At 38.5% G+C, this 22,286-nt stretch overlaps 1 protein-coding gene across 18 annotated transcripts in view; it reads left to right on the forward strand.

Moving 5' to 3' along the window:
* The window catches only part of HP1BP3 (heterochromatin protein 1 binding protein 3), a 42,020-nt gene that overhangs the window by 14,086 nt on the left and 5,648 nt on the right, over window positions 1-22,286 (forward strand). For all 18 annotated transcript variants that reach the window (XR_013380630.1, XM_077899285.1, XM_077899290.1 and 15 more), the window contains 5 exons: window positions 1,758-1,838; window positions 3,004-3,158; window positions 14,910-15,000; window positions 19,794-19,953; window positions 21,563-21,674. Coding sequence is in view for 17 of the 18 variants with exons in the window: in XM_077899285.1 (XP_077755411.1) it covers window positions 1,758-1,838; window positions 3,004-3,158; window positions 14,910-15,000; window positions 19,794-19,953; window positions 21,563-21,674 (599 nt within the window). In the remaining variant the exon portion in view is untranslated. The remainder of the gene's footprint in view (window positions 1-1,757; window positions 1,839-3,003; window positions 3,159-14,909; window positions 15,001-19,793; window positions 19,954-21,562; window positions 21,675-22,286) is intronic.

Here is a 22,286-nt window from a genome sequence, read left to right on the forward strand (position 1 = left end):
TCAGATGCTTAACCGACAGAGCCACCTAGGTGCCCCATAATTGGATTTTCTTTGGGCCACTTATGCTTGAGACATGTAGTACTGAATATGAGAGATGGGGTTAAGGAATCATTTTATTGCAGCAGCAAAAAAGAATTACTCTTGTCTTTGTTACTTTTAAAGGCTAACTTACATGACTAGACTTATTGCCGTTACAAATTTGTAAATAGGTTCACATTAACTTTTTTTTTTTTAAGATTTTATTTTTATATTCATGAGAGACAGAGAGAGAGAGAGAGAGAGACAGGCAGAGGGAGAAGCAGGCTCCATGCAAGGAGCCCGACGTGGGACCCGATCCCGAGTCTCCAGGATCACGCCCTGGGCCGAAGGCAGGCACTAAACTGCTGAGTCACCTAGGCTGCCCCAAGCTCACATTAACTTAACAATATCTGAAACTGTTGAAACTTGTTAGGAGCATCAGAGAAACCTGAGTAAATTGAGACTAGTACTGAAACCAGTATTGATTTGAGGCATAAATCCATATTATTTTGCATAGTACATCAAAATATTACTTAGAATTATAAAGACTTAAAAGTTGGAATGGACTTTTATCTTAAATCATCTTCAGAAATCAGTAACTACTGTGATTCCACAGTAGTGGCAAAAATGGTTCAGAGGACCTAGTTAACTGCATTCCGAGAATCCTGTTGCCTTTCTTTCATACTTTTCTGCACAATTTGATTAATACAGAATTTTGTGCAACTCAGGCATTTAAATTCTGATTAGTAACTTTCAGCAAGTACTTCATTCCACATAAATATATATTGTTCCTGGGTGCCAGGTGTTTCAAGACCCATCAGTGAGGAAAGCAGATTCCTGCTGTGGAGCTTGTTAAAGCTTTCTCAAAATGTTGTATAATTGATATTTATAGAGCCTTTAAAACAGTCACTGATTAAAAGGTATTATCTTAACCAATGTAATTAAAACCATAGACTTGTCCTCTGTCATAGTGTATGTCAGCACAGCTTGAATTGGCTTTGTTTTTCTTTATGAAATATGCTTTATGACCTGTTCTTGCCTTGTAGGCTGACCTCAGTTTGATGCTTTAAACAATAGTTTATAGGCTGAAAGCATTTCACCTTGATTGCTACATTCACAGTAGCACAAAGCTAAGGTGGGGAGGACTCCAGTTAGTGCAAATCAGCTTTAAAGTTGTATGAAAGTGCTTTGTAAACTGGAAATCTGTATTAAGACATATATACCATCGTATGGGGTGGCTAAGGATTAATTACATAGCTATTCCCATGTGCAGTAATAATCACTGATGGGCGATCTGGGAAACAGTAGTAGGCTGTAAACTTGTGCCAAGGAATGACCTTCCTTTCAAGATAGCGGTTTTCTCATTTTCCCCAAGAGATTGTCCCTTTATTCGTGGTACTTTCTTGGGGGGTGGAAAGTTCATAGACTATTTAACCTGGTATCAGAGTAGCATTCTTTCCAGTTTTGTAGATGAGGAAACAAAAGCTCAGGAGCTCTTCAGGGTTGTCCAATATTAAATGGCTAGATGGTACGATAAATAGGATTCAATCCCAAGTCTTTCAATCTATCCATTGTTCTTTTTTTCTCTGAAGGGTTGAACAGCACTTTACATCAGTTCTTTTATCACCATGCCCTGTACTTTGCTTAGACCTAGTATTAATTAGTATTAATAAATATTAATACCAGAATAATTTAAAATAAAAATATTGGTTATTGTAACTAAAATTAATTTACCTTAGGTAAAAGGAAAAGGTGCTTCTGGGAGTTTTATTGTGGTCCAAAAATCAAGAAAAACACCTCAGAAATCCAGAAACAGAAAGGTAAGAAGTCCATACCACAGTTTGAGCACTGTAAAACTATTTCTTCTACTAAAAATAGTAGCATTGAGTATTCACTGTGTGCCAGGCACTATGCAGAGTGCAGCCTTTCTACTAAAGCCCAAAGAAGTTGTAAATGATTTACTCATTATCAGCCAGCTAGTGAGTTGAAAACAGGCAGTGTATAAATCCAACCCTGTGTAATTAACTGCCATACGTTGAATTGTGAGCAGTTGTATGAATTAATATTACTTTTAATGAAATATCTTCTAACTAAAAAGGGCATATAAGTACCTCTTTACCCAATATTAGACCCCAAAACTATATCCAGTGCCACAGCCTGCCTGCCTTTTTTTTCTCTTTTATTTTATCTTTTCTTTTCCTTCCTTTCCCTCCCCCCCTTCCTCTCTTCCTCTCTCTCCTTTTCTTTCTTTCTTTTTTGTACATACTAACACTTTTCCTCCTTGAGATCCATTATTTCCTTTATGGAAAGTATTTGTACAATAATAAAGTGAAATATGTAGTATTTCCTCTATGTCAGTAACTGAAATCATGACTATTCCTCTACATCTATGTTTTTGCAACTCTAAAGATTTTTGTACTTTTCTCCTATAACTTTGAATGAAATGAACTTTTGTATCGTGCTTTTTGGTGCTGCATGATCCTCTTTATTCTTTGTTACTGAAGGCTAAGAATAAACTAGGACCTTTAAAGTCACTTTTTTAAAAAATTGTTTTTATTTAGAGACGGGGAGAGAGTTGAGGGGGGTATTGGGAAGGGGCAGAGCAAGAGAAAGAATATTAAGCAAGCTCCACACCCAGTGTGGAGCCCCATTGGGGATCAGACTCACTTTCTTGAGATCATGACCTGAGCCAAAATCAAGAGTCAGGCACTTAGCCAACTGAGCCACCCAGGTATTCCTCTTTTCATTTTTAATACATATTTTTAACTTACAGTCCAAAATTCTTATCTCAAGTTGCCACACAAGTGCCATTATACCCCTGTGTCGTATTTATTTGCATGTGGAAAAAAGTGATAGTTTTCTACAAGTTAGTTGATTGGGCAGTCAGTCCTAAATTAAGAAGGCCCTTGAGTTGAATATAGAAGCATTTGAACAGAGAACTCTATGTTCTGTAATAATGATAATTTTTGATATTATATATTTCAGAACAGAAGCACTGCAGTGGATCCTGAACCACAAGTAAAGTTGGAGGATATCCTCCCATTGGCCTTTACTCGCCTTTGTGAACCTAAAGAAGCTTCCTACAGTCTCATCAGGAAATACGTGTCTCAGTATTACCCTAAACTTAGAGTGGACATCAGGTATGAGCTGTTGGCCTAGACTTTAAAGTACAGATATCTGTTATTCCCTTAGCCCTTTTCTCATGAGAAAGGAGAAAGAGTAAATATTCAAGAAGGAGAACATGTAGCTGAACTAAGAATAAAAGCCTTTTTGTAGGGTTTGGTTTTTTTTGGGGGGGGGGTTCATTATGTTTTCCTTTTTGTATTTCCATTATAGTTTCTTTTTGAAAAAAATCCACAGTAGAATATGTTTGGGTTCCCTGCGAGGAGTCTGCTTCTCCCTCTGCCTATGTCTCTGCCTCTTTCTCTCTCTGTATCTTCCATGAATAAATAAATAAAATTTTTAAAAATCCACATGTTAACCAGGCGTCCAGATGTTAACTCTTATAAGAGCTTGCTAGAGTAATTCTTTTCACCATGTCAATTGCTAGAATATTCAGCATTAAATTTTATGTCCTCTTAGCTCTCATTATTTTTTAAATTTTAATGTTTTCTTTCTTTCACTGTGGTAAAATACACATAAACACAAGATGATGTACTATCTTAGCCATTTTTAAGTGTATAGTTCAGTGGAGTTAAATATATTTGTAATGTGCAAACATCACCACCATCTATTTCTAGAACTCTTCGTGTAAAATTGCAGCTCTGTACCTCTAAAATAAGAAATCCCTTTTCCACCTGGCCACCACTATTCTACTTTCTGTCTCTATGATTTTTTTTTTTTTTTTTTGTCTCTATGATTTTGAGTACTCTAAGCACTTCATGTAATTGGAATCATACAGTCTTTACCTTTTAGTGACTGGGTTATTTCATTTAGCATAATGTCCTTCAGAGTTCATCCTTATTGTCACATGTTAGAATTTCCTTCTTTTTAAGGCTGAATAGTATTCTTTTGTTATATGTACTACATTTTACTCCTCCATTTGTCTGTTAATGAACACTTAAGTTGACTTTCACATTTTGACTATTGTGAATAATGCTGCTATGAACAGTGTAACATCTCTTTGAAACCCTGCTTTCAGTTCTTTGCAAGTATATACCAAGAAGTGGAATTGCTAGGTGATATGATAATTCTAGTTTTTATTTTTTGAGGAACTGCCATACTTTCCCCCCCAGCGGCTATATCATTTTACATTGCAGCCAACAGTGCACAAGGGTTCTAATTTCTCCATGGCCTCATCAACCTCTGTTTTTCTGATTTTTTGATACTAGTTATTCTTAATTGGTATGAGGTGACTGGTATACATTCTTTTTTATTTTATTTATTTATTTTTTATTTTATCTTTTTTTTTAATATTTTATTTATTTATTCATGAGAGACGCAGAGAGAGAGATGCAGAGACACAGGCAGAGGAGGAAGCAGGCTCCATGCAGGGAGCCCAACATGGGACTCAATCCCGGATCCCCAGGATCACACCCTGGGCTGCAGGCGGCACTAAACCCCTGTGCCACTGGGGCTGCCCTATTTTATTTTTTTTAATATTTTATTTATTCAAGAAAGAGAGGGAGAGGCAGAGACACAGGCAGAGTGAGAAGCAGGCTCCATGCAAGGAGCCCGACGTGGGACCCGATCCCGGGTCTCCAGGATCATGCCCTGGGCCAAAGGCAGGCACTAAACCGCTGAGCCACCCAGGGATCCCCTACATTATTTTTTATTTAGAGTTTGAAACATAAGAGAATACAGGTTTCTATAAACGTCTACAAAGAAATAGTATAATATTTTCATCATTTAAACATTTAATGTAAAATTCTGGGAGAATTTTGGTAGTAATTCATTTCTAAAAAGTTGCTACTTGGAGCACCTGGGTGGCTCAGTCAGTTAAGCATCTGTCTTTGGCTCAGGTCATGATCCCAGGGACCTGGGATCAAGCCCCACATCGGCCTCCCTGCACAGCAGGGAGTCTGCTTCTCCCTTTCCCTTGGCCCCTCCACCCCATTCATGTGTGCACACTCTCTCAAAGAAATAAAATCTTTAAAAAAGCGGGGGGGCGGGGGGAGGCTGGCATTTGGGTGGCTCAGTGGTTGGGCATCTGCCTTTGGCTCCGGGCATGATCCCAGTGTTCTGGGATCGAGTCCCATGTCGGGCTTTCTGCATGGAGTCTGCTTCTCTTTCTGCCTGTGTCTCTGCCTCTCTATGTTTCTCATGAATACATAAATAAAATCTTTAAAAAAATAAAAATAAAAAGTTGCTACTTAAAAATATCTAGACTGATCATTTAGACTGTCCTATGTGCTAATTTGTGGATTCGGGCAGGTATATTAATTTTTTCAAATTTATAATTCACAGACTTTGTAGTTTGTTTATGTGAGATCTCTTTTTGTTTTTGTTTTGTTTTTAAAGATTTTATTTATTCATGAGAGACACAGAGAGAGAGAGGCAGAGACACAGGCAGAGGGAGAAACAGGCTCCAGGTAGGAAGCCTGAGCCTGATGTTGGGACTCGTCCCTGGGCTGAAAGCGGCGCTAAACCGCTGAGCCACCCGGGTTGCCCAATTCCTACAATTTTTATATTGCATGCACATTGTCCTGATACTTGCTCAGTACCAATATTTATTGGCATTATTGAGGCATGCAATTATAATTGCTGAGGTTTCAGCCCAAAAGCCACATTTTCAGAAAAGCACTTGGTGCTCTTCAGAGCACCCAGTTAAAGAGTCAGTGAAATGATGCAAAAGAAAAGGGAACTATAAAAGCACAAAGTTTGAAATTAAATCCTGATTTTATTTGTGTTTTATCTGCCCTGAATATGACCCACAGATACAGCTCTGAGCTAGAAATGCATGTAGGATTCATTTAAAGATGGAAACATATGTCACTTTTACCAGTCTTTACTCTGGTGGCTGGAGACCATATCTTCTCCCATCTTTTTTCTTTCCTTACCATACTGCTCTCCTCAGAGTAGATGATGCTTATTGCTAAGCAGCATATTTTCACTCCATGTTTAATATTTAGGAACATTTCCTGGAATTCTCTTTTTTTTTTTAAAAAAAAAGATTTTATTTATTTATTCATAGACACAGAGAGAGAGACAGAGACACAGGGAGAGGGAGAAGCAAGCTCCATGCAGGGAGCCCGATGTGGGACTTAATCCCAGGTCTCCAGGATCACACCCCAGGCTGCAGGTGGCGCCAAACCGCTGCGCCACCAGGGCTGCCCCTTGTTTTGTTTTTTTAAAGGTTTTATTTATTTATTCATAGACACAGAGAGAGAGACAGAGACACAGGGAGAGGGAGAAGCAAGCTCCATGCAGGGAGCCCGATGTGGGACTTAATCCCAGGTCTCCAGGATCACACCCCAGGCTGCAGGTGGCGCCAAACCGCTGCGCCACCAGGGCTGCCCCTTGTTTTGTTTTTTTAAAGGTTTTATTTATTTATTCATGAGAAATAGAGAAAGGGGCAGAGACAGGCAGAGGGAGAAGCAGGCTCCATGCAGGGAGCCTGAAGTGGGACTTGATCCCAGGTCTCCAGGATGAGCTCCTGATGAGCCACTCAGGCTACCCATTATCTTTTTTTTTTTTTTTTTTTCTTTTTTTTTTATTCATAGACAGAGAGAGAGGCAGAGACACAGGCAGAGGGAGAAGCAGGCTCCACACAGGGAGCCCGATGTGGGACCCGATCCTGGGTCTCCAGGATCATACCCCAGGCTGCAGGCGGCGCCAAACCGCTGCGTCACCGGGGCTGCCCGCTACCCATTATCTTATGTTGCGACAGAATTTGCCTGATAATAGATAGGTTATCAACCTGTAAGTGGTAATAAGCCTGAAGACCTTTTTCTATAACCTTATTAATGGTTAACTTTTTCTTTTGAAATCCTTTTTCCTTTTACTTCTGTGAAACCATATTAATTTTCTCTACCTCTTATGGTAGTAGAATCCTGTCATACATATAATTAACATGACAATTTAGCTATACTAACAAAATAGCAAGAAAAATGCAGTTTTAAAGTATGAGTTATTTGTAACTTGCTATCTACAATCTTCCCCCGCCTGCCTTTTTTTTTTTTTTAATTCTCCTTAAGCTCTGTACCCACTGTGGGGCTTGAACTCATAACCCTGAGATCAGGAGTCTCTTGCTTTACTGACTGAGCCAGCGGGATGCTCCTTTCTTATTTTTTTAAACCCACTTTTGTCATACATTACTCTCAACCACCTTACTTGAATTACTTTACCTGTCAGTGTCACCAGTGCACCTCCATATTGTAAATTTTAGTAGTCCATTCATAGTCCTTAACTTACTTGTTAGTCTTCCACTCGCATTTGACACTGTCAAGGACCCCTACTTGCCTTGGACACTTTCTTCGCTTGTCTTCTAGGTCAGCACATCTTCCTGATTTTCTTCCAATGTCACTCTCCATTTTTTCTCAGTTTCCTAAGGGTTGCCAATCTCTCATCTCTGGATAATGTTACAGTACCCCAGGATTAGACCTTAGGCCTCTTTTTTTCTTTTTTTTTTTTTTAAGGCTTTGTTTTGTTTTGCTTTTTTGTAATCTGTATACCTGATGTGGGGCTCAGACTCATGATGCCAAGATCAAGAATCTCATGCTCTTCTAACTGAGCTAGCCAGGTGCCCCTCTTGTCTTTTCTATCTACATTTCACTTGGTAATTCTTTTCACTGTCAAAGCTATACTAATTTACAGTCTATAAATTTAGCCCATACTTCCTTCCTAACTGCTCGTTCCCATAGATGCTTGTTTGGTGTCACTACTTGTGTTTCTAACTTGACATATTCAAAACTGAATTCTTGACCTCTTCCCCAAGACACTTTGTGTCTTCCATATCTTCTCCATCTCGGTTAATGGCAATATCATCTTGCTAGTTGCTGAAGCCAAAAACATTGGTTTTGTGCTGGTCTCTTCTATTTATCCCACCCCTCCATCTAATCTGTAAGTAATTAGTTTGGCTTTGGCATTAAGATACACCGATAAACAGACCTCTTATCATTACCTCCACTATTACTGCTTTCTTCCAGGCCACCACTGTCTCTCACTCGTATTACAGCAATAATTTCCTAACTGTTCCTCTCATGCTTCCCACCCTTCAGTGTGTTCTTTGAACATAGCAATGAGAGTGGGACTTTTAAAAATGTAAGTGAGATCATTCAAACCTTCCAGTGGCTTTCCAGCCCTCTCATAGTTAAAGCCAGAGTCTCTAAAAACAGTTGTTCCCTTTGCCTGGATGGTTTTCCCCATAACCCACTTTGCTCACTCCTTCACTGTCCTCAGGTTTTTACTGTAATGTCATCGTTAGAGTGCCTTGATGTCTTCCTGTTTTTTAATCATTTTATTTTGGAAACTTTCAAGCATACTCATAAATGTAGAGAGAACATAGCCATCATACTAACATTATTTTCAACAAAAGTAGTAAGTCCTTAACATCCAGTATGCAGGCCATGTTCATATATCCCCAGTTGTCTCCAAAATGACTTTTTTTTTTTCCCAGAATTACTTTTTATAGTTGGTTTGTTTTAGTCAGTGTCCAAACATGGCCCATACACTGCATTTGTTTGATGGAACCACCTAAATTACATCTGCAACCTTTCCCTCTTCTAATTCAGAATTCTACCTCTCTGCCTTATTTTTCTCCATACCACTCATCACATTCTAACATACACTGTATCTACCTGGTCTTTTAAAATTACCTCTCTACCCCATTAAAATGTCAGAATCCTGAAAGCCAGAATTGTTTATATTCATTTCTATTTCCTCTAAGCCAAACACATGGGTAGATGCTCAATAAATATTAGTTGAATGAGTGAATGAATGAATATGGGCATTTCCCCTGGCCATTCCATAAAAAGCATGTGTCCTGGAGCATGTGAAATGAGACGTGAATCTCTTCTCATATACTGGAGGCTTGAGAGCATTGTGGTTAAGAGCACAAACTTTGGAACCAGACCACTTGGGTTTAAATCCTGATTCTGTCATTTGCTAGCTTTGTATCACTAAATAATCTCTTTGTGTCTCAGTTTCCTCATTGATAAGCAGTGTATCAATAAGATTGTTAGGAGACTTATCTCTTAGTACAAGTTAAGCACTTAGAACAGTGCCTGGCACATAGTAAGTGTTCAACTAATGTTAATATTATTATCAGTCTCAGATCCACCATCATTCTCATGGTATGAGCATTACACTGTGCTAAATATGATTCTAATGTTTAAAGAATATTTTTTAGGGGACCTGTGGCTCAGTCAGACAAGTATCCCAGTTCTTGATTTTGGCTCAGGTAACGATATCAGGCTGGTGAGATCGAGCCCCATGCTGAGCGTGGAGCCTGCTTAAGATTCTCTCCCTCTCTTTTGCCTCTCCTCCACCCATTCTTTCTTAAAAAAAAAATAAAAATAAAAAGATTATTTTTTATATAAAATTCAAGTCACCTCCTTAATCTGGTGACAATGATTTTTTTGCAACCCTAAATTAAAAACCAGGCATGTTGGGTTTACATAGAGACTTTGGGTTCACTCTAAGAAGGTACCTTTAGAAACCTTTTTTTTTTTATTTTATTTTAAGATTTTATTTATTCATGAGAGAGAGAGAGAGAGGCAGAGACATACACAGAGGGAGAGACAGGCTCCCTCTGGGAAGACTGATGAGAGACTGGATCCAGGAGAGTGACCTGCTCAGACAGATGCTCAATCACTGAGCTACCCAGGTGCCCCACCTTTAGAAACATTCAAGGGTAATTTTATCTCATGGCATTAGGAATCATTGTGTCTGGTATAACTCCGTCATACTCTCTTTGTGATTTCCTCTTTCTGTCTCCACCAAAATAAGAGCATAGCCCAAGATCCCATTGTATATCCTATACTTTTTCTTTTTTTTTTTTCTTTTTTTTTTTTTTTTATAAATTTTTATTTATTTATGATAGTCTCACAGAGAGAGAGAGAGGCAGAGACACAGGCAGAGGGAGAAGCAGGCTCCATGCACCGGGAGCCCGACGTGGGATTCGATCCCGGGTCTCCAGGATCGCACCCTGGGCCAAAGGCAGGCGCCAAACCGCTGTGCCACCCAGGGATCCCTACTTTTTCTTTTTAACCTCTTCGGTGACCCTTAGATTCTTAACATTTTCAACTCAAAGTAATTTCAATTTCATGAGTCTTTTTTTTGTTTTTTGTTTTGTTTTTGTTTTTGGTTTTTTTTACAGATTTTATTTATTCATGAGAGACACAGAGAGAGAGGCAGAGACACAAGCAGGCTCCATGCAGGGAGCCCGATGTGGGACCCGATCCTGGGTCTCCAGGATCAGGCCCTGGGCCAAGAGTGGCGCCAACCCACTGAGCCACCCAGGCTGCCCTTCATGAGTCTTTTGATCTTAATTCCATTTATGCATTTCTAACAGACTGATCTTTTTTATTTAGCTGCTTGCAATTCAGAATCCTTGCTACTATTAGTTGCAGTTTTGTTTTCCATCCCTTACCTTTGATTCTCTGTGCATGGCTTTCATTTCTGTATGGCTTAGTGAAGACTGATTTTTCTCCACAGTTGAAAAATATGGCCATCAGTAGTCCCCCATTATTTCCTGCTTCTAATTAAACTTGACGTGATTAATTAAAAACAAAACTTGTTATAATAAGTCTCTTGAATTTGTATAGGACTTTTTAAAACACTTGTTTTTTTAAAAATTTTTATTTATTCATGAGAGATACAGGGAGAGATGCAGAGACACAGCAGAGGGAGAAGCAGCCACCCCCCTCCCCGCCCACCAAGGAGCCTGATGCAGGACTTGATTCCAGGATCACGCCCTGAGCCAAAGGCAGACGCTCAACTGCTGAGCTGCCCAGGCGTCCCTAAAACGCTTTTTTTTTTTTTTTTTAATTTTTATTTATTTATGATAGTCACACACACACACAGAGGCAGAGACATAGGCAGAGGGAGAAGCAGGCTCCATGCACCGGGAGCCCGACGTGGGATTCGATCCCGGGTCTCCAGGATCGTGCCCTGGGCCAAGGGCAGACGCCAAACAGCTGCGCCACCCAGGGATCCCCCTAAAACGCTTTTGTATACACTATTTTCCATAATTAAGAGAGACAATATTTTTTCCTGCCTCAATTTTGCTTACCCAGGGTTACCTGAGTGTTCACTGGTAAAGCCAAAACTTTATTTTGTTTTTCAATTTCATACCTCTTGCTTTTTCCCACTGTTCCGGGTTGTCTTATATTGGAAAGTGCAGGCATAGCTTAGTGAGTAAGAATGTATGAGTCTGGAGTCAGATTGCCCAAGTTTTAACTGGTTCTTTCACTGCCTAGCTATGTGACTTTGGAGAAATGACTTTTCTGCGTCACTCAGCTTTTTCCCATCAGTAAAGTATGAGCAATAATAGTACCTATTTCTTGGGTCTGTCTGTTGTATTATCTGTTTTTTTCCACGCATATAAAGGATTTCAAATAGTACTTGGCACCGTGGTAGATGCTGATGGTGTGATATAGACTATAGAATTTTTCAGAACGGGGATCTGTGCCTGAGACTTAGCAGTAAGTTAGAGATGGAGTTTGATTAGATCTAGAAGAATGTAGAATTTAAATGGATGGTAGAGTGGGGAAGTCATTCTTAAAGGAGTTTCATAAGAAAATTTCAGAAGCGAGAGTTGACATTCTTTTTGGGAACTAAAAGGAGCCTGGGTCTAACTGCATTCATGGGAGGCTTTGAAGTGGGTTGAGGCATTAGGACCTGACACTTGATCTTTTGAGTAACACCTAAAGTTGACCTTTGTAGATGTATTGACCTAATGGTGGTATGCATTACGAAAACAGAAAGCAGCACAGTGCCGAGAAGGGGCAGCGTGGTGCCTTGTACTAAAGTTATAACAGTGATGAAAGAATGGGCCAATCTGAGAAATTTTGAAGCAGTTGGTAAATATGGTTTTACTGAAAGATAGAGGAGTGATAGAACTCTGATTTCAAAAAGCCCAGGACAAAGGGTATGCTAGCATAAAGATTGCTGAGAAAACAGAAATGTTGTTAAAGAAGGGAACCGATTTAACTGATCACTCATTCTGGGAGCATCTGAACCTCAGTTAAGAAGTTCTCTTCACCTGGGGTGTCATTGTTTTACTGAAGCTGCATAATCTCCCATTGGAAACCAGTTTTTTGTTTTGTTTTGTTTTTTTAAGATTTTATCTATTTATTCACGAGAGACAGAAAAAGACAGACACAGACTGAGGGAGAAGCAGGCTCCCTGCAGGGAGCCAGATGTGGGACTCAGCCCTGGGGCCAGGATCTCACCCTGAGCCAAAGGCAGATGCTCGACTGCTCAACTGCTGAGCCACCCAGGCATCCCTGGAAACCAGTTTTTTTGTTTTTGTTTTTTGTGGTTTTTTTTTTTTTTTGTAAAGATTTTTATTTATTTATTCATGAGAGAGACACAGAGGGAGAGAGGCAGAGACACAGGTAGAGGGAGAAGTAGGCTCCATACAGGGAGCCCAACGTGGGACCCAGGTCTCCCAGGTCTCCAGGATCACACCCTGAGCTGAAGGTAGCACCAAACCGCTGAGCCACCCAGGGTACCCAGGAAACCAGTTTTTAAGCCTTCTGTCTTACAGAGCAACTAATAGAAAAAGTGTTTGGCAGTTAAATCACTCCCTCAACTGTGTTCCCAAAACTCTATGCACGTACTTCAACCTTGAACTTTACCATGCTTTATGATAATTATTGTGTATTTATCATCTCTTAAATTCCTAGAGTTTAGTGACCAGGTCTCTGTATTTATTCCTGTAAAACTATAAAAAATGCTCAGTAAATGTTTATGGGATGAAGGACTTTGTGTCTCTATGTGTTTTGGGCATGGCATAAATCATACTCATCCTGAAGGGAATAGCACTGGCTTAGAAATATTTTCATTGTGATATTTTTTTAAATTGGAAGTTTCTTCATTTGGATTGTCAGGGATGTACAAGATTTGTTAAGATAGTTCCCACTCTTTAGCATCCTGTAGGAACATGGGATTCCCTCTGTTCTTCCCTAAGCATATAGATGATGTCATTAATTTTAGTGTGGGGATGCCTGGGTGGCTTAGCAGTTGAGCGTCTGCCTTTGACTGAGGGCGGTGAGATCCTGTCCCACATCAGGCTCCTACAGAGAGCCTGCTTCTCCCTCTGCCTATGTCTCTGCCTCTCTCTCTCTCTGTTTCTCATGAATAAATAAATAAAATCTTTTTTTTTTTTTAATCTTAAAAAAACAACTCTAGTGTCAGCTCAGCCTGTAATACCTCAGTGGTTAGATACAAATTGAAAATTTCTCCTCCATAGAAAAATATCAAACCTCAGTGAAGCATCTATGATAGTTTGGCCCTTACTGTTCTGCCCCTCAGTGGGCTGTTCCAATTATCTTTTTTCTGCCTACGAAGCAACTAACCAACTAACTCATGCTGTTCTGCTGATTGGGTGCTATTCTAGCAACTCTTGAGAGTTATGACAGAACAAACCTCCAGACTTTCAGATTATGATTCACCCTTTCTTCAGATGTCCTATTGTTGGCCTGAATGTACAGCTTTCCATTTGATTGTCGTGTTCCATGCTATAGTTCCCTTTAAGCCCTGGGTCAGCTTTAATGATTTGTCCCTGCACCCACCTCTCGGTTTACTGCTCCTTGACAGGACAGTCTTGGACTTGGTCTTATGTACGTTTGTTTGCTTGTTTTAAAGAATTTATTTATTTATTTGCTTACTTATTTATTTGTTTATTTATTAGATTTTATTTATTCATGAGAGACACAGAGAGAGGGGCAAAGACACAGGCAGAGGGAGAAGCAGGCTCCATGCAGGGAGCCCAATGCAGGACTCGATCCCGGGTCTCCGGGATCAGGCCCTGGACCGAAAGTGGCACTAAACCGCTGAACCACCCGGGCTGCCCTAAAGATTTTATTTTTAATTAATCTCCACCCAACATGGTGCTTGAACTTACAGTCTAGAGGTTAAGAGTTTCAGGCTCTTTCAACTGAGCCAGCCAGGCCATCCATCTTATGTTTTTAATGATACTCCGTTTCTTCTTTCTGCTTTTTGGTTTTGATGACCTACTAGCCTGGTTTGTTTCAAACTGTAACCCCCTTAAGACAGAGACACTATGTTTAAGAACAACCAATTTTGGGGACGCCTGGGTGGCTCATTGATTGAGCATTTGCCTTCGGCTCAGGGCATGATCCTGGAGTCCCTGGTTCAAGTCCCACATTGAGCTCCCTGCATGGAGCCTGCTTCTCCTCCCTCTACCAATGTCTCTACCTCTCTCTCTCTCTCTCTTTCTCTCTCTGTATCTCTTGTGAATAAATAAAATCTCAAAAAAGAGAAAAGAACAACCAATTTTCTTTTCCAGTGAATTGTTTTATTAGACTAACCTCAGATACTAGTTTGTGAAAAATGAATCTGTTGGTTTTTGTCACTGTGTTACTAACTTTTTAAAAAATCTAGGAATTTTGCCTCAGAATTCTAGAGTTGGGTGGGAATTTAAACATACCCATGCTTTGCTTGATTACATATTTTGGTTGCCATTGTGGTTGATGGAAATAAATGGAAGGTGTTTGGAGTGCCCTGAAGTTCGGAAATTGGTTCTGTGTGGTACATAGCTCTGTGTGGTATATGGTTCTGTGTATCCGGGTAAGGACTTCTTTGCTCAAGGAAAAAGTACCACTTGTTTTAGGGATGCCAATACTTTATTTTATTGTCCATTTTAATAAAGTACTACATATAATAAGAATCAGAACTTTAGTTCAGGAAATAACCCTGGACTTTTTTCTTTAAATCTCTCCTTCATTGATATATTTATTGCTATTCTTTTGTTTTCTCTGCAGGCCTCAGCTGTTGAAGAATGCTCTGCAGAGAGCAGTAGAGAGAGGCCAGTTAGAACAAATAACTGGCAAAGGTGCTTCTGGGACATTCCAGGTTAGAGGCTGAAAAGGATTATAGAGAAGTGGTTCTCAGAAGTTTTGGTTGCAGGACCTCTTTTATACTCAAAATTTTTTGAGGACCCCAAGAGGTTTTTTTGTTTTTTTTTTTAATGTGGGTTATACCTATCAATATTTACCATAATAGAAATTAAAACTGAGGGAAATTTTAAATATTCATTTATTTAAAATTTTTTCACATTAGCATAAGTAACTTTTTTTGTGAAAAATAACTATATTTTCCAAAACAAAATTGAATCAGAAGAGGGGTACTATTTATTAAAATGTTACTAGTCTTTGATGTCTTGCTTAAGAGAAGACAGCTGGTATCTGTTGAACACATTTAGGGTTACATCTGTGAAGAAAATGTACCACACACAAAATTATAGTTAGACAAGTGTGGAATATTTTAAGATAATTTTCAAATAGTTGTGGATATTATTCTTTAATACTATACAAAAACTCAACAGAGGATCATTTAAAAAAAATTTTTTTTATTTATTAGAGACAGCTGTTAAGTGTGGAAGGGGTGGAAGGAGAAGGACTGGCAGACCTAGCAGACTTCAGAACCTGACCCAAGGCTGTCTCACCACCCTGAGATCATGACTTGAGCCGAAATCAAGAGTCAGAACAAATGATAATTTTTTAAGTAGCTTTATTGAAGTATTGTTTATATACCATAAAATACATTCTTTTTAAGTTACAGATTATAATTCAATGATTCTTAGTAAACTTGCAGAATTGTATAACCATCATCACAATCTAGTTTTAGAACATTTTCATCATCCAGAAAGATCTCTTGTGCCCGTTTGCAGTCTCCCCATTCTCATCCTTAGCCAACCTACTAATTGACTTTCTCTTTCTATAGATTTGCCTTTTCTACACATTTCATATAGGTAGAGTCATACAACATGTGTGGTCTTTTGTGTCTGGCTTCTTTCACTTAGCATACTCTTGTTTGAGCCTTGTCTGTTGCCGCATGAATCAGTCCTTTCATTCCTTTGTACTGTCGCATAGTATTACATTATGTGAATCTAACATTTATTTATTCACAAGTTGATGAAAATTGGGCTTATTTCTACTTTACTCTTAGGAATAATGTGCCTATGAACATTTACATCCAATCTTTGTGCAGATACGTATTTTTTATTTCTCATGGATATATAACTAGGAGTGTGGTCTTGCTGGACTGTGGGGTAAATTTATGTTGTAAGAAACTACCAGACTGGCTGCATCATTTTACACTCCTAGCAACAAAGTGTAAGGGTTCTAGTTCCTCTATGTCTTTGCAAACACTTGTTACTGTCTTTTCAAAATTCTATCCATACTGGTGGATATAGAGTGCTATTTCATTGTGGTTTGGGTTGACATTTCCCTAATGATTGCTGATGTTGACCATCTTTTCATGTGTTTAGTGAACATTTGTTTATTCTTTTCTGGTAAAATGTCTATTTAACTCCTTTTCCTGTTTTTAAAGTTGGATTATTTGTCTCATTATTGAGATATAAAAGTTATGTAACTAGATAAAAGTTCTTCACAAGATAAATGATTTGCAAATATGTTCTCCTAATCTGTGGCCTATACGTTCACTTTCTTAATGGTATCTTTTGAAAAAGTGTAAAAGTATTTAATTTTAATGAAGTCCAGTTTATCATTTTTTTTAAAGATTTTATTTATTTATTCATGAGAGACACAGAGAGAGAGAGAGAAGAGTAGAGACACAGGCAGAGGGAGAAGCAGGCTCCATGCAGGGATTCGATGTGGGACTCCTTCCCGGTTCTCCCGGGATCACCCCCTGAGCCAAAGGCAGACGCCCAACCGCTGAGCCACCCAGGCATCCCCAGTTTATCATTTCTTAAAAATTGCTCCTGCTTTTGGTGTTATAGTCAATAAATCAAAGCCTAACTTATGACCACAAGATTTTTAGGGTTTTTTTAGAAGTTTTTTTTTATAGTTTAGCTTTTACATTGAGGTCTATCCATTTTGAGTTTTGTTTGTGGTATGAGGTAAGGATATAAATTCATGTTCTTGCATGTGGATACCAAATTGTCCCAACATTATTGAAAAGACTGTCCTTTCCCTGCTGAATTGCCTTGGTATCTTTATTTAAAAAGAAAAAAAAAAAATTGACCAGAAGGGTTAAGGGCTTATTGCTGGACTCTTAATTTTGTTCCATTGATCTATATGTGAATTTTTTTTTAAAGATTTTATTTATTTATTCATGAGAGACACACAGGGGGCGGTGGGGGGGGGGGGGTCAGAGACATAGGCAGAGGGAGAAGCAGGCTTCCCGCAAGGAGCCTGATACGGGATTTGATCCTAGATCCCAGGATCACGCCCTGAGCTGAAGGCAGACACTCAACCGCTGAACTACTCAGGCATCCCTCTATATTTTGAATTCTTAGGTCAAGATCACACTGTTTTGATGACTAACTTTGAAAACTTTGCAGTAAATTTTCGAACTGGGAAGTGTTAAAATGTAATTAAAAAAAAAAAAACTGTTTTGATTATTCTGGGTCTTGGGCATTTCCCATATGAATTTTAGGATCCATTTGTCAGTTTTCACAAAAAAGCCTGCTAGGATTTTGGTAGAGATTGCATTGAACCTATGTATCAATTTGGGAAGAATCATTTTTTATAATGCTGAGTTTTCTAGTTCATAAATACTGACTGTTTGTTTATTTAGATCTTTAACTTCTCTCAGCAGCATTTGTAGTTTTCAGGATAAAGGTCTTATATTTCTTTTGTTAAGTTTATCCCTAAGTATTTTATTCTTTTTCCATGTTATTGTGAATGGAAATCGTTTCATTTTTTAGATATTCCTAGCCTATAGAAATACAACTGATTTGTCTACTGATTTTATATTGATTCAGTTTTGCTGAACTCATTTACTAGTTCTAGGAGTTTTTTTGTAGGCTTCTTAGGATTTTTAGTGGCTTCTCTAGGATTTTCTACATACAGTGTCATATCGTTTGCATATGAAGACCATTTTACTTCTACCTTTCCAACCTGGATGGATGTTTTGTTTTGCTTTTTTCTTGCCTAATTGCACTGGTTAGAACCTCTAGTACACTGATGAGAGCAGACATCCTCATCTTGTTCCCCATCTTAAAGGGAAAACATCAAGTCAGCTGTAGGTTTTTCATAGATGCCTCTTATCAGGTGGAGAAAATATTTTCCTTTATTACTTGTTTGTTGGGAGTTTTTATTATGAACAGCTATTGGTTTTGTCGGATGATTTTTCTGTCTCTTGAGATGATCCTGTGGCTTTTGTCCTTTATTCTGTTAATATGGTATATACATTAATTGATTTTGTGGTAATTCTTTAAAGATTAGTTGTCATGTGGAGCCTGAGGCCATATCAGTGAACTTTTTGTACTCATGCCTTAAAATTTTTGGTCTTAAACTGAGTGGATCTTTTAACCATGCGTAATTTCATAACATGGTCATTTGGAAAATAGTGGTTCACTGAATTATGCAGATTATTAAAATTCCACATTTCATCAAACAATAACAAAAGTAACATTAATATCACCCACTGGCCTCATCAGAGCAGTGTTTAAGTACTAGGAAATTACCAAGCTCACCATGGTGTAAATACAAATGTTCTATGATTTACATTTTTTCTTGAAAATTTGAATTTTATACTTGGCAACAAATACAGTTAGTTTTCCTTGAAGGGAGAGGCTTATTTAATACATTTCCAAGAAAATGTCTACCAGATGCCCAAGTCTGAATAAGTATAGTTTATCTATTAGTTGTTCCTTCAAGGAAAAGGGGGTGTTCCATGAATAATGTAGCTGGTTCTGCTCACAACTCAATCACTCAGGTGCTTTTCCTTGAGACCCACCATCTTACCTCTATATCAGTTGACATGCTTTATGTGTTCTTCCCATCTCATCCCATAAAATATCAAAAAAGAAATGCACTGGCATTGAGATTTAATGAAATAATTTTGACTACTTCATCAAGGACATTCCTAAGGAAAATTGACTTTTTTCTTTTTAATCACAAGTGGATAGCAGTAGAGAATACAGTAACTGCTGGTACATTTTTGTGTCTCCTCCTTGATTTACACTAAGGTGGCGGCAGTTTTACCCACCATTGCTTTTCTACCGTTAGTGCAAATGTTACCACAGTGAGAAAGGCACATCACATCTTAATATTATCATGAAAATAGTTTTGACCTTGCAGATCCTCTGAAAGAGTCTCAGGAACTCCAGAGGGTTTACGGATCACTCTGAGAATCTCTAGACTATACCTGAGTTTGTCCTTTTACCCTTTTTGTTTATCGGTTCTGATCTTTCTTCCCCATCCTTTTATCCTTGGAATATGCTATGTTATTTTCTGTTGTATGATACCCTGCATATTTATCAAGCTTTTTTGTTGTTGTTTTCCTTACAAGATTAAAAAAGTTCTTATTTTTGTAACTATTACGTTTTTCAGATTGAGACAGGGAAGTATTCTCAAAAGTGTCTTATTTTGGGGGGCATAACAAGTTAACTTGCTTATTGGAGTAGAGCTGTCACTCTGAGTTAGTGTGGCTGTTGCTGTTTTAGGTTGGATAGAGGGGTAATTGGAAAGAGGAAATATCCTTAGGAGGGTTGGGACTCCTCAGTTTGATTGAATACCTGATGAGTGGGAAGAGAAAGTCCCTAACCTGACAATTTATTGTAAAACATATCTGTGCTAATGCAGGAACTCCGACCCACCTGGTGCAGAGGAGTCTTGTCTTGACCTGCTTTGGGAGAGTGTTGTCTTGATGCTTTTCTCTTCCTCCTTGGAAAACAGCTGAAGAAATCAGGGGAGAAACCCCTGCTTGGTGGAAGCCTGATGGAATATGCAATCTTGTCTGCCATTGCTGCCATGAATGAGCCGAAGACCTGCTCCACCACTGCTCTGAAGAAGTATGTCCTGGAGAACCACCCAGGGACCAATTCTAACTATCAAAGTAAGACTCAGAGTTGTGCGCATTAACTGGGATCAGAGGAATTATCTTGTGAAAGATTTTAGAGCTCATGCTATTAATGACAAGGCATTAAGTACTGACTGTGAAAACCAAGAGGGGACAACAACTTGACAAATTTCTTATATAGGGATCCCTGGGTGGCGCAGCGGTTTGGCGCCTGCCTTTGGCCCAGGGCGCGATCCTGGAGACCTGGGATCGAATCCCACGTCGGGCTCCCGGTGCATGGAGCCTGCTTCTCCCTCTGCCTGTGTCTCTGCCTCTCTCTCTCACTGTGTGCCTATCATAAGTAAATAAAAATTTAAAAAAACAAAAACAAAAAAAACCAAATTTCTTATATATAGAAAGAAAAACAAATGATCAAGGTTCATCCTTAATTTACAATGTCTACTGAAGAGCAGGATTTGGTTGTACTTTGCTGTAAAGGTTTTTCTCCTATATGTTTTTACTGTAATTTAGATAAATCTTTTTTGGTTTAGAGCACTCTCAGGTATAATAGCTTTTTACCTTTCTGAATGTTTATCAAAACATCTAATTTCACCTTGAAACTGAGCTGGTGTTTTAAAACACGGCTTATGTTATTTCTCATTGCCTTAAGCCCTAAAACAGAAAATACTTTTATTTAGTAAAGTGTATCTACCCTATAAGGTGGTGATTTGAGATGAAAAACCTCAGCCTAACAGCTCTATCACATGCGGATTAGTGAGGCTGGCTATTTTCTCAGTGGACTACTAGAAAGAGTGGTGTAGGGTAAGGAATGTGGAAAATAAGTAACAAAATGCAAACTGGACTGTATAACTTTAATTTGAAAGTCTTACTATTGACTTTTAGCATACATGCAGTATGAATTTTTTAATGTTATGAGAGATTGCTTTCTGATAATTTTTTTCATGTTACAAAACAGCTCTCTGTGCCTTTTTTTTTTTTTTTAATCTGTCCTTCCTTAAGATATGTATTGTGTTCAGTGTGCATATTCACCCTTATAGACCATTTCGTGATTTTCCCTTTTGGTTGAAAATTAGAAGAGAAGGTAAAGGTGGTTATTAACATTTCAGTTTCACTGATACCGCAGCTATGTTTTGGACACTGAATCGTAAGATGTAGTTTTGATGTGTCTTTGTATGAAAGATGAGAATTGGTGAGGCCTTTAGAAGCCATGGTATTGTTCTGTTACTGTTTGCTGATTCATGAGAAATCGGTTTTGTTGATATTCTGCTAGATGATTTTCCTAGTACAAAGGGGTATTCAGTGGATGTTTCAATGAATGGAGAGGAGAGATTTAGTTTTAGGTTGGCTGTTAATCATTTAGTTGCCTCTGTAGGGCTGGTCACCACTCTGGGCTCTTGTTTTCCCTCCTGTGAAATGAGGAATTTAAATGGTCTCTAAAGTCTCTTGCCGTGACAATTTAACTCTTTTCAAATTTATGGATGTTTAATTGTTAAATGAATTTTCAATCACTTTGACCACAAAGAATTCCTTTTGCACATGTCAACTAGTATCTGACAGGACAGTAAATTAATGTATAACTGATTGTGGTTGAGGTAATTATCAAATTGAATAAATCACTTTCTTCATTTCTGAATTTTTTGTTCAGTGCATTTGCTGAAGAAAACTCTGCAGAAATGTGAAAAGAATGGGTGGATGGAACAGATATCTGGCAAAGGATTCAGTGGCACTTTCCAGCTCTGTTTTCCCTATTATCCCAGGTAAGCAGCTGGCCCATAATGTGAAGTGTTGATCATTGTAAAATTTAAAATCTGATTTTAGGTTACAGGCTTGGGTTTCATGTACTAACTTACTACTGTTATTATACTTGAAGATAAAGACTACTTAAGGCAATGTTGCTTTTCTGTTTTGGGTTTTGTTTTTTCTTTTTAAGTTTTATTTATTTATTTTTGAGAGAGCGCATAGAGCAGGAGGGGGAGAGGGAGAGAGAAATCTCAAGCAGACTCCACAATGAGCATGGAACTTGACACAGGCTCTCATGACCCCTGAGATCATGACTAGAGCCAAGAATTAGATGCCTAACTGACTGAGCCACCCAGGCACCCCTAACTAAGGTAGTATCGTTTATAGAGTAAGAGCTTTTCATGTAGGAATGGGAGATTTTGACTAGAGCTTACTGTTAGCCATCTATTCCTAAAATCAAGCATTGAATTCTATGAGACCGTTGGCCATTTTTATATTCATTCCTTTTTTATTACGTAAATGATAATGACAAAAAGATTATTAGAGGATTAGATATGTTTTAACTGTCCTTCATTCAAGGAGGGAAAGCATTGGCTGTTCCCAAGAATCCTAATCTATCTTCTCCATAC

The sequence above is a fragment of the Canis aureus genome, chromosome 5, assembly GCF_053574225.1.
Source record: "Canis aureus isolate CA01 chromosome 5, VMU_Caureus_v.1.0, whole genome shotgun sequence".
In the NCBI taxonomy this organism is placed as follows: Eukaryota; Metazoa; Chordata; class Mammalia; order Carnivora; family Canidae; genus Canis; species Canis aureus.